General features: G+C 35.3%; 2 protein-coding genes across 2 annotated transcripts in view; both read right to left on the reverse strand.

The window, feature by feature from the left end:
• The window catches only part of LOC124632450 (nephrin-like), a 271,203-nt gene that overhangs the window by 232,995 nt on the left and 24,264 nt on the right, over positions 1-13,944 (reverse strand). The window lies entirely within an intron of this gene.
• Positions 9,531-11,101, reverse strand: LOC124632451. Its single transcript, XM_047167303.1, has 2 exons — positions 10,966-11,101; positions 9,531-10,552 (listed from the first exon to the last, which is right to left on the reverse strand). The coding sequence occupies exons 1-2, from the start codon at positions 11,099-11,101 to the stop codon at positions 9,531-9,533; spliced, it is 1,158 nt and encodes a 385-aa protein (XP_047023259.1).

A 13,944-nucleotide genomic window follows, 5' to 3' on the forward strand; every position in this document is an offset into this window, starting at 1 on the left:
AACAGAAATATGAAAGTATCACTTCAATGTCTAACCACGACATACATCACTATGCGGTTATCTACATCGTATTGGGGATAGTGGTTATCTTATGCGCTGTTTTCCTATATCGAAAATTATGTAGAAGCTGGAATACAACCCCGGAAGAGACGATCAACGAAGCTCAACCAATGCCCAGGACTTCTAGGATCAACAAACACCAATCGCAAGCTCAAGAAGAACACGAGATGAAAGAGTTTAGCAAACCCAGACCCGTGTTCCGTAAATTAGTTTTTAATAACGATTCGGAATAATATTTTTCTATTTTTGTTTAACATTGTATAATAATATTTTTTGTATTTTTGTTTATACTTTATACTTTTTTTGTAATGGATGCACACCCCAGCCTCCCTCATCTTTGCTGGTCGGGAATATGTTCGGAGTAACCGAACACCTTTACGCAAACACGTGAGCCTCGGCCCACAATTTTTAGCTTTTAGTGCATTTTCGGTCGTCATCGTACACGGGCGTGCATTCAACTAACATTTTTGTAACGATTTTCGTAAATAAACAAAGTTAACGATAATCGCGAGTTTCTCATCTCATTCAACATCAACAAACAACGCACATCCCCGAACAAAAAGTTTTGCGACAGTTAAAACTTCTTTGGATGAAGTAGTTTTTTTTAATTAGCCTGGTGACTTACCACACCATTAAGTCGCTCATAAATGAAGTTGAATTTTAGGTAAATACTTTTGGCATAAAGTGTTATGCAACAGCCTTTAAAATATTATGACACTTACAATAATTCTAACATCCAAAATACAAAACTTTGTTCAGATATCATAAAACAAATTAAGACCTTAATATAAAACGACTTAGTTTACCACACCCACACAAAAGATAAAATTAAATAAAAAGAAACGCTCCAATATTTTCCAAGAACATTCATTTAATAAACTTATTAAATTAAATGTGTTTACAGCTGGTATTAAGGCAAACTTGTTCAGTAATTCTTAGGAATTAAAATACGCCGTAATTTTCTTAGAATTTTGTTCAAGAATAGTTTACATTACATAAATTAGTTTACAGTACAACAAGTCTTTTGTGATCTTATTTACTAAGAAACACTAATTCCTGCAGCCTTACGACAATGTCTAGTTTTTTTATTTATTTTTCGTATCCGTGGTTACCAAATTGGTAAGTTTCAAACAACAGGAGTTAGGTAATCATGTCATAACTACCTATAAAGATATACATTCACAATGCTCTAATATTTATATGGAATACTGATACTAAGAAGTTTAGTACTTATACCAAAATGTTTATTTTAAGTACAAAAAAAAACATTTATAACAATAAAACCAAAAAAATAATTCAACTTAAATGAAACGCACAAACCAAAATAACACTAAACTAAAAACCGTTAGTAAAAACTAAAACAAAAATAGTTCCTCTAGTTTCCTACTAAAAAACTAAATTAAAATGAAGTACCGAGGCGATTCGTTCCCATCTCTAAACTCGAGTAATAAAATGTTAGGAACACAAAACCTCACTTCATTTTGCTACCCAATCCGTTTTACCTGCTAACGTGAAAATATATTTATGTGTAGGGTTGCCACTGTTTTCTTTCATTAACAATTATGTTATTTTTAGAAGTGAAAGAACATTAAATGATAATTTATGTAATCAAAAAGTTGTGAGGTCTAGTACAAATCTACTATAGTATTTTTTTTTATTTCATCGACATATTTTAACATGTCTCTTACAATTTCCTAAATTATAGTGTTAGCAACAAATGTAGCAAGATGACTATCTATAACAGAAAAATGCAAAAATATTAAGATTGGATTTTACTGTAGGTGCTATGAATAAAATACTTAAATATCGTTAAATAGAATTACATAATCGAATATAATTTTCTCCGAAGTGGCAACCATATGAAGGTAAAGTCAAAGTTCACCTAATACGTTCTTATTTATTACCTGTTTCTATCTATACAGCCAAACCACGTCGAAAATGTAATGATTCAAAGGGGCTTACAAATTGCAATGTAGCAACATTACTTAATACTAGCTTGCTACCCGGTTACGTCTGTGAAAATACAACCCTTACTTGGCATACCTATAGACATAATGATGGATTGTTTTTGTCACGGTTATTATAGAAATTATGTTATTTTGAATCAAAGAACATACTTTAATGTTTTTAATGTACTTAAAAAAAAAAAAAATTCAAACGCCTGTCTATTCATCATCTTCTTTCTGAATCAACATCAGAGAAAGAAAACTCTGAACATCATAGCGTATTTAAAGACTTCCTAACTCTGTATATTCTTTTGTGAAAAACATTTGTGATGTTTTACGAAAATAACAAAAATCTTGAGCAACAGCTGAAATCAAACTTGGTAGTTTTGACACCCCCTAGCTTCTTTTCATAAATTATGAACCCGTGTATAAAGTTATACCTACCTAATTGCTTTATTTATGTTTTGGGTTAGTCATGAAACTACCTATTTCATAATGACCTGTCTATTGAATATTTTTCGTATTCAATGCTTAATGACGCAGTTTTTTTATATGACAATGAAAATTTCGGCTTACATTATGTAAAACATGATAAGTAGGTAATTTTTATGTAAGTAGTTACCTATTATTAATCATCAAACCTTATGAATACATTCTATCCAATACATGTGGGGAAGAACAATTAGCTGAAATATTAACCACGGTAATTTAGCATTTATTGAGCAAGTAATAAGTTGTATTTTGGATTGCACATCTCAGTGTTGTTATCAGTGGTGTGGCAACAAATTATTATGGGGGAAATTATTCGCTGGATGGTCTTCAATTTGTACTGTGATAATTATATTATCCGTAATGTATAGTACCTTTGGTATAATAAGTATCTAATAATGAGATAAGAGTCACACTTTTCTATCTAGATAAAAAGCAGCTCCAGCCGGTTTCGGCCCTACGGGGCCCCAAACAATAAAAGCTTGCTCAAGATTTAGGTATGAACTTATTTTTTCGTAAGCTATCTCATAGTAAAGTTGTATCTCCTTGTTAAATAATAATTTCATAAAATCTCCTAGACAGAAATTAATATAATTTACAACAGTAGGTAATTTGTTTCATAATTTTTGTACATAAACCTTACCGTAATTTAAAGTTGAAATATGATTTCAGTCTAACCAGAATTAGGAAAATATGAGACTGGATCTAAAAAGATTATATTTTGCTGGAAGTGTCCGCCACGTGACCTATGAAATCAATCTAGTTGAGATAGCGTTAACCGTTTATAGGAATTCTGGAATATTCCAGGATGGAAACGAAACATTTTTCTTCGTGTTCCAATATAGAAATATCTTTGTTAACGTAAAGTGACGGAAAGTGTTGGAATGGTTGAAATTGACAAAGGATGAAAAATATGAAATATGTTTTACTAGCCGTTCTCACCCGCTTCCCGAAGGAACATCCCACACTTGGATAAAAAGTACTGTTACTGTTATGGCCTTTTTATCGTCCCACTGCTGGGCTGCGGCCTCCTCTCACACGGAGAAGGATTGAGCATTAATCACCACGCTTGCTCAATGCGGGTTGGTGATTTCAGATTATATAGTCCAGGTTTCCTCAAGAGGATTTTTTCAGCCATTGGTGTCCAAGATATACTTAGAAAGCGTTGCATTGCCTGAACTGAAATTGAAACCACACCCTCATACTCGAGAGATTTGTTCTTTACCCACTAGGCCACAACGACTTCTTTTAACCACGACTTTTTGTCCTGTGACGTTATGTCCTTTTTCAGGCTGTTAACTAGGTACGTATCTCTACCTTAATTTAAATCAGTTCGGCACATATAGTCATTATTGCATTTTTTTTTCATTTCTGGAGGATATAAATCACGTATCCGAATGCAAAGTAAATATTTTCATTTTCACGAAGAACTGTATCATTTGGAGACGCAAAAATCAGTAATCATATTTTAAAGAAAATGTAATTGTATTACTTATACTTTGCAGTTTTCATATATATAAATCTACCCATTAAAATATTCAATGAATCACAAAAATATTTTCGTCTACTATGTGAATAAGTACTTTAAAAATTTTAAGCTCCATTTTGCGTGGAGAGTTCGAATTAATCATTCATAATTAACGTTCCGCAAACACAATTTACTATATAAAATGCAATTTCAATATTAGTCTATAGGTTCATAATGTAGTTAAGTGGTGGTTAACATTTATTTTACTGGTAACAGATAACTACACAGCAGTTGATTAGCTTTTTACCAATTATATGTAGAAGTAAGTCGTGTTAGTTACACTATTTCTAACTCAAGAACGGCTGATCTGATTTGGTTAAAAACCTTGACGCTTAAGCAAGACGGGGTTATTATAATGGTTAGAGAAATTAAGTAGTTCGATCAGGAGCGCGATTATGTGAGTGAATATTCTTAGATATATATAAGCAGGATCACTCATTTTTTAAACCCTGTATTGCCATTGAGAATGAAGTGATTTTCATCCAAAAAATACTCAACATAATTGCTTACAAAACACGAAATCAAGAACCCATTTGAACTCAACAATCCATCAATTTTACCCTGTCATATAAACAAAGCAATCATCAGTGTAAAACGCAATAAAAATACGCTCTGAAAACACGTACCGTTATTAATTCCGTTGTACTAAACGCCATACATTTGTTCACAAAGATATATGATCAAGGAACAAAGGTGGGTTCTGCCATATTAATTCTAAGCCATATTTCATAACAATATGTTTTAGCCAACGTTGACTTTCGAGTGGAGCCATTATTGTCTGGTATTTGAATTTAGAACAAGGGTCAGCTGTCATGTTGGGAAAAATGGTGGCATCACTTTTTTTATGGTGTGGTGATGGCGATCGATTTTTTAAAAACCTTTTTTAGATAGACAAAAAAAAAAATTCGAATGCGATTGGCATAAATTCGATGCGTGGTTCTATGGTTATGTTAAAACCCTGAATTTAGACTCCATATAAATATACTCGCACTTATAACAAAGCCAAAAAAATGTTTTGTGGTTTGAACGCAAAACTCAGGAGCTACGGATTTACTTCTACTTATTTTTTATTCCATATTAAATAGCGTCAGAAACTAGTCATACATAAACATATTTTTAAATCTCAAAATTAACCTTTCTTTGAGACTCACCATAATGGAGCAAAAATCTAGTTACATCAGCAACCTAGACTATTACCCGCCCCGGTTTTTATGTCATTTCATTTATACTTGAACCACATTGTCACTATAATACTCCCTTGGAATTAAGTATAACTATTCACACTAATGAACTGTAATACTAAACATCGTTTTAATGTTACCAACGAATAAAACCACTCAACTTGATAGGACCCTTTATGATTCCAAAACAATACACCTAGACTGTAATAAAAAACATTTTTGAAGCTATAACTTTCATGCGTATTTAATGCTAAGCTTCAGTCACATACATTCTAAAAGTTAGCCAGACTTATAAAGGCGGTTTTAGTCCGCGATTTTATTAAAAATTCCACTGAGTAGTGTAACGGACTCTTTATTTATTCAGAACGAAAATGGATCCTAATGCTTCAAAGTGAAATAAAAATGTCAGCGGCAGCTTCTGTATTTGTACGCTTCGTGATAACCGCAAACTGTTGGTAACTAGTCATAAAAAAATATTAAAAGTTAGTCCTTTGCCTAGGGAATAACAAAAAACTGATGGACACAATGAGCGTCTCCTGGTATCAATGACCTTGAAGAGAAACTATTTATTAGCAGCCAATTTTGAGCAGCTAACTTTGAGCAGCAAACTTTGAGCGACTCATTTTGAGTATCACCGACCTTGAAGAGAAATTATTAGTAGCCGACATTGAGCAGCTAACTTCGAGCAGCAAACTTTGAGCTAGTCATTTTGAGCCGCGCAAATAACGCGTAATCCCTCTTTGAGACTACACACAGCCCGCAGGCGATACCTCATATAATCGCAGTTGATAGGTCACTCAGTTCATTACTCCGAAAGTATAGTAATTAATTGATGATTAAACGAACTTACCTGAAGTGAAGTTCAATCCCAATTACACGAAGGCTCTGTCCGAAGAGATCAAGAACAACTACGTAGTAACGCGCAGGTACTACACTATCCATCCACTGAATTTGAAATAAAAAAATAAAGATTGAAAACCAACAACTGTCAGCGCCCTCTCTTGGTAGGTAGGTCATTTAGTTAAAAGTAGAGAACGGAATTACTTACGATTACATACTTACAACGCATTTGGGTATCAATTGAACACACCTGGTTGTTCAAGTACGGGATCGGGCGGGTGTTGATCTCTTCGGACAGAGCCTTCGTGTAATTGGGATTGAACTTCACTTCAGGTAAGTTCGTTTAATCATCAATTACACTCTGCTCTGTCCTCGAGATCAAGAACAACTACGTAGAACTTGAAAGCATTCAGTTGCGTTGTATGTATGTATGGTTTTGTTATTTTATGACTGAATAAAAGAAAATAAAGAGCATGTAATAGATTATTCATTAATTATATATTTATTTGTTTTACAATACTTAATGATTACTTATGGGAATTACACAAGTAGGTATGCTACATACTTACTAATTTAAATTAGATACTATTGAGAAAAAGGCATTCTTTACATTTACTGTAAAAATAAATTTCTTCTATCGGAATAAAAAGGGGTAATTAAGATTCTAAAACTGATACAGCAAAATCATTGGCATTATCCGTTAGGACTGGTCTTTGATAAAACCTTGCAAATACTGATGAGGATCCACTCCAGCCTGCTGTTTTTCTAATTAAATCTATGGATACGCCTAATCTTAGAGCAGCTGAAGTAGATGCATGTCTAGTTGAATGGGCTTTGAATTTACTGGTATCAACACCACTGTCACATAAAACATTTTTAATCCAGCGGCTCAAAGTCTGTGAATTTACCGAATTATAGGGGCTTTTATAACTTATGAAAAGGTTTTCTTGTGCGCCTCTAATTGTCTGAGTCTTCGAAATATATGCTCTGAGAGCTTCTGCCGGGCATATTTCTGGCTGCTGGCTAAAAAATGGTAAATGAAGACAGGGTTGTGTTGAGCCAATACGCGAAGTTTTAATCAAATCTGGGATCTTAATAGATATGTGGTCTGAATTAACACTGATATTCTTAATATTAATTTTTGAGATGGTCTGAACCCTGTGAGCAGTCACTAATGCGATCAGTGCAACAGTCTTTTTGGTAAGACATTCTAAATCTAACTTATCGTTGGGATAAAATTGAGACAAATGATTTAGTACAATAGACGGATTCCAGGTTTCATTATATCTAGGCAGTGGTGGTCTAAGTTTATAGAAACCTTTAAATAAACGTATGATTCTATCATCAGTTCCGATTCTTGAACCAATAATCAAAGATAAGGCTGACCGATAACTATTCAAAGTTCCGTATTGGGCCCCGTTATTAAATTGCTTCGTAAGAAAATATATGATATTAGGGACAGAAGCTTCATATAAATCAACACTGTGAGATTGGCAAAAAAGGAACCATCTTTTCAAACCTGTATCATACTGCTTCATGGTATTATTGGAAAGTGAAGCGTACATTATATCAATAGAAGCAGTCGGGATGCCTCTTCTTAGAAGTGCCGTCCTGACAATCTGCCTGCAGCCAGGGTAAGCCGTGGAGGTGGAGGTCTGTGGGAACATGACAACAGAACTTGGTCACATGATTCAAACAGAATAATATCTGATACTAATAAACTTTCGAACAGCGGAAACCAGGGTTGAGTAGGCCAGTATGGAACAACGACAATGCCTTCAGCCTCATCCGTGATTATCTTTCTCAAAGATTTTAAAATCACAGAAAAAGGTGGAAAAGCATAATAATTTAGATTGCGCCAATTTAGTGTGAAAGCATTAACGGTGTAAGCGTCAGGGTCTTTCTTCCATGACACATATAAGTCACACTTTCTATTTATTCTAGATGCAAAAAGATCAATAGATGGTGAACCAAACTTGTGAATGATTTTACTGAAGGCACGATTAGTTAGCTCCCATTCTACGTCAGGATGCGTGGCCCTAGATTCAGCATCTGCGATTTCATTATTTTCTGAGCTTATATAAGAAGCAAAAACATAAATATTTCTCTGCTCGCACCATTGCCAGAGCTCCCTAGCAATTTTATTTAAATTAGGAAACCTAATACCACCCATTCGATTAATATACGATATTGCGGTAGTATTATCGATGCGCAAAAGGATCTGACAATTTTTTAGGTGTTTTGCAAATATCTTGAGGCCAAAAAAGGCTGCCATGAGTTCTAGCAAGTTGATATGCAGATCCTTTTCTACATCACTCCACTGTCCGTTAGACGTCTCATCTCTACATGCCACCCCCCACCCTGTTTTGCTTGCATCTGAAAATATTTCAAGCAAATATTTTTCGTCACGAATAGGGTTGACACTATTTTTGACAGCGTTTAACCACCACAGTAAATCCTGACGAATGTGTGAAGGTATATCCATAAAACTTTCATAATCGTTAGACCTAAGCAGAACTAAGTATTTACACCTTTCCAATTCCTTTGTATAAAGCCAACCGTATTGGATAGCTGGACAAGCAGAAACCAGAAGACCCACTAGGCGAGCAAGAATTCTAATTTTGCAGCGGTTAAGGTTCATAAAATTATTCACCTCTTCTATGATGTGCGACTTTTTCTTATCAGTTAACTGTATATGAAATAACTCTGTGTTAATAATGAAACCTAGATATTTACATGAAGTCTGTGGCGTCAATGAACTTTTTTCGATGTTAACAACAAATCCCAAAGATTCTAAAATTAATTTTGTCGTCTGAACATTTTTTAAGCATTCTTCATAAGTCTTTCCAATACAACATATGTCATCTAAATAAATAGTTGAAAAATATCCTAAGCTTCTCAGTAATGCCATCACGGGCTTTAGCAATTTGGTGAAGACATATGGAGCTGTACACAAACCAAATGGAAGGACGTTGAATTCGTAAAGATTATTATCCAAACCCTTAATATATGGTATTTGAAAACGCAAAAATTTACGAAATTCTTTATCAATTGGGATCAAGAAATATGCGTCCTTTAAATCTAACGTGGCTAAATAACAATTTCTAGAAATTAATTTTATTGTTGTTCGTAAATCTTCTAACTTGAAGTGATTTGTATTTATAAATGTATTTATTTTTTTAAGATTTAATATAAAACGCTGTCTTCCATCTGGTTTGGGTACAAGAAAAGTGCTTGAGACATATTGTCCCGGACATGGTACACATGGTGATACGGCACCCATCTTAATTAGATCAGTGACAATCTCTCTATAAGCTTTTAATTCATTTTTATTTAAGATTGGTGCCGATGGGGTATTATTTTGCTGTACGTAAGTATGGAAAGGTATTTTATAACCCCTTATCCAAGATAAAAGTAGCCCATCGCTGGTGATAAGACGCCACCTATCGATGAAGTGTGACAAACGTCCTGTATGACTCACCGGCTCTATCGGCGGTGCGGTGCGTGGGTCTGTGAGCGCCTGTAGGGTGCGCTCGGCTGCGGCCGCGGCGGCGGTGGGGCGCGACGCTGTTGGCGCGGGTACTCCGGTCGGGTCGGAGCAGGCGCTGTCGAACGTCTCGCCGCAACTCCCGTCTGCCTGCTCATGGGTGGAAGTGGGCGCCGCGAGTTTAAATTCTGCGTCTGATTGGTTAATCTTCTTGACGGTCCAGGTATAGGTGCTACAGTCTTCATTTCTGCACCTGTTTTATTAATCGCTTTTGCCGCCTTTAACAAGTCACCCAGTTGGCTACCAAAAAGATGGCTATCAATTTTTGCTTCGTACAAGTGATCTTTTATTTCTTTTTTGATTGAAGAACAGACAAAACTCCTACGAATCATGGATTCTGTATGTTGCAAGTCACAGGCTAGTTTACCGGCGTCAGTTAATGATTTAATAAGCGATATGTTTGTACTATCGGTGGATAAAATCTGTGAAAGGGCATCTCCTACACAAGCGATTATCAATGCGATTTGCTTCTGTTTATTTTCGATAGCTTTATCTTTCTTGCTGAGAACCTCAGACAAAGCTGCTTTTACCTCCTGATTGAGAGCAGGAGCATCGATATTCTTGCAGTTTTGTGGGATAGAATGTTTATCAAGAATCTGTTTTCTAGCTTCCTTAGAGAGACCATTCGTCGCTGTATGCTCCCACCTGATAGCTAGATTTGAATTCAAGGGTGGGCCAAATTTTTTATCGTTTATGGGGGCTTCCCCTAATATTTCTAAAATGTCATCAGGAAGAGAATCCTCAACTGTATCGTTGTCCGCTACTTGCGCGGTCGCCGCTGCAGTATCAGGGACAATAGAGGCTGATAAATCTGGAGGTTGCTCCGATATATTGACCACGTCATTAAGTGGGGCGTCATCCACGACATGGTGGTCTATATTTTGTGCGGCCTCGTTAGGTTGATGAGTTAGCGCGAGAGATGACGAGCGTTCTTCACCAGGGTGGGTTCTGTGAGGTTCGTCTGAAATGGGCATTATTGCCTTTAATTGTAATTGCTCGCATTATTTGTTATTTGACATTTATGCGGAGAACTATGACGGAAGCATTCCATTGTAATGCTCACAATCATCTTATTACAGCATTGGTAACAATCCCTGTGGACTGAACACAGCTTGTTGTTATCAGATGGCGGAAACATTCCATTAAAATGTTCACAACCAACAAAGTATATTTATGTTAGTAGTTTATGAAATAATGTGGGTAGTAATCGTTAGAACTCGACTTAGCTTGTAGGAACATTCCGTTATAATATACTACCACGAAAATAAAATTTCTAAAATTAGGAGGGTAGATTCAACATACCGAAACAAATAAATCTTTCTTATGGAAAAAAACCGTAGTATTCATGAAATCAGCTAATTAATAGGCACTTACCTAAGATTTTTAACGAATCCTGTGAAGATGAGCGAAGACGGTGTGCTCGCCTCTTCCGTAACTTTCTTTCGATCTTCCTTATTTTCCGACCTACGTAGGACTCAATATCTTCATCACTATATCGCTTTTTCGGCATAATTGTAACTTTAAGCTTGATTAACACAGTAATAAACACTTACGAGTACCTATAAGATGGATTTTTTAATGAAAATAATAATTATTTGAGAGGAACGAAAAAACGTGGCGGATAGTGTGAGCACTAAAACGCGAATGACCTACCTACCAAGAGAGGGCGCTGACAGTTGTTGGTTTTCAATCTTTATTTTTTTATTTCAAATTCAGTGGATGGATAGTGTAGTACCTGCGCGTTACTACGTAGTTGTTCTTGATCTCGAGGACAGAGCAGAGTGTAATTTTATATGAGCTCAATATATGTAGTTGGCATATTGTTCTCGCAAGTTTATTCCATTTAATAACTGCTCGTTCGTGAAATTGTGGCGTGTAAAATTTGATGAGCCTTTCATATTTTATGCAATATAGGTAAATGTTTTAATAGTTTCAACTTATGTCGGTAGCTACAAGTTTTGGTGTTAAGTGAATCGTAGTGACCTTTATAGTATTTTGACCTTACTTCAAACGTGTTGAAATATGAAGCCTATTTCATATTAGCTTTTAATGGTTTAATATAGTAAAGTGTTTTTTATGTGCTGTCGGAATGTTGGATTAGTTTTTTATGTGCTTGTAACTAATAAATAAAGTTGAGCTTACTGTTTGATCATAAATTGATGTGTATTAATTTAGATTCGATTTTATATTTTTTATACCTATGTGCGCTCGAGTAAATTGAAACAAACAAACTTTAACATTAATAAAATTAGTAAAATTACTCAGTCCTTCAAAGTTCTTGATGATTTATCTCTTGCGGCCCAAAAGGCTGTATGAAACATAAGTAACTACTCTAAACTTGGAACAAAAATTTTCTAATCTCATTGCACTTACCTCGGTTTATATTTCTGAAGAGTTTACGGCCGTGTCCGTACATTACCGTAAATTCTAATTTATTGAGTCCCACGTGACGGCTATGCCAGGCTATTAGCTCTAGTAAAAGTGAATGTTTGTTTCGAGAAAATGAGTGTGGTCTTAGAATTATTAAAGTTTTTGATGTAGGTAGCCTAATGGTTTTTAATGTGCTTTCGTATTTTTATTTAGGTTGTAATTTGTGGTTGCTTTCATGATAAGCGCATAAAGTCACTGATTATTTTGTAAATCATCTTGCTTGCTGTTAAAGAAGGCGATATTTCATACTCATTCGACTTAACTTCATATTGCATTGTATCCATATGTGGTTATTTAAATCTTTGGCAGATAGATCCTTCTTACCACTTACAAGAAAAATGGATAGTAGGTACTTATTCTTATTCAGTAATGCTAGATTCAAACGAAGATAGCGAAGAAGTAAAGTTCGACGACAGAGCAAATGATTACAAGATTGTAACAAAACTTACCAAAGTAAAGGCAAAGAATTTTGAACAGCGAAGTCAAAGACTTTGAATTTCTTGAACTTTCAAATGACCTTCACAAAGTATAAACAGCAAAACTCCACCACAATATTGCAATAGATACGAAAGAAAATCCAGCGCTTTGCTTCATCAGATACCTAGAGGTGAAGTTTGGATCGAGTTTCCTCCACCAAGGGGTCAAATTTAGAGCATTTAAATGGCCGGACTCGCCATGACCACAAAATCACAATGAGAAAAAGTCTGAAAAAACAAGACGGTGTCAAATTTAAGTTCACTCACGCATTTTTGGAAACATTCTTACGCATGTACATGACAGAATTGACAAACACAAGTATGCACTTAACGCTCTCGTAAGCATGCTAGTATGACCAGTACTCTCGTATATATTTTTGTATAGAGGGGAGGGCAGGGTTATGGCGTGTCCAGTTGGTCAATTGCTCTAAGAGGTCAAAGGAATACTTTCCTTGTAAAATGCAACTGTTACCGCTCGTAAGGTTGCGACTGTTCGTTTTGTACCGATATCGCATTTATTGCGTTTTATTTTATGTGAATTTCTTGTTAGTTTCTTTTTATGGACACGCGTGGTGTGACTTCTTTCGTATCTTATTTTGTGTTTGTGTTTTTACAATTTCAAAACAACACTAACTCAAAACAACGATATATAATAGCTAAACAAAATAAATTAAATTTTTATGATATAAAAAGAATGACGTCAACAATGCTATCCAAAGGGCTCAGGCTTATGATAAAAAACCTAGCTCTCAATTACCGTAATGTGAGTCAGCCGAAAGACGTCCACTGCTGGACTGCTACCTCCCCCAAGGTTCGCCACTTTGCTCGATCTTCAGCAACTCGCATAAACTCTATCTAATCCACTTAATGTGATCGAGACATCCGAATTAATAACCTATGAGGCTACCAACATTTTTGGGCGGTTGACGGCTGCCAGCTTTCAAGGGAAAATATCGTTGTTTGTACCGGACTCACAGCTACACTCAACTGCACCAAAAACCAGTTAGACTACCTTTGATGAAGTCAGTTAAAAAAGAGATAGCCATCTATCATTTAAAGTTACACCTGAAAAGTCTCAAGGTCTATAAAAAGGTGCTAAAGAAAGAATAAGAATTTAATTAGGACTCTGCAACTGTGCAACGATATAATGTAACACAGACATAGAATTTTCTCAAATGTTTCCACCTTCGAGTAAAAAGCTGCTGAAATGTTAGCTCATAAACAATTGCAGAAATGTTACTTGGAAAGCTGAATGTCTTTTTTGCAGGAATATGAAGATGTTTTAGTATATTTGCCTGCTTGATCATATTATGTCAATTTTCAAGTGAGTTTGTCTGTTTGTTACTGTCTTGTGGAAGAATAGGTGAATATATCTGGATGGAATTTGGTGTAGAAAATGGAAAAATAACGTGTGATGGTTTTACAAAAATCGTGATTTTTATGCCAA

The sequence above is a fragment of the Helicoverpa zea genome, chromosome 8 (assembly GCF_022581195.2).
Source record: "Helicoverpa zea isolate HzStark_Cry1AcR chromosome 8, ilHelZeax1.1, whole genome shotgun sequence".
Taxonomy (NCBI): Eukaryota; Metazoa; Arthropoda; class Insecta; order Lepidoptera; family Noctuidae; genus Helicoverpa; species Helicoverpa zea.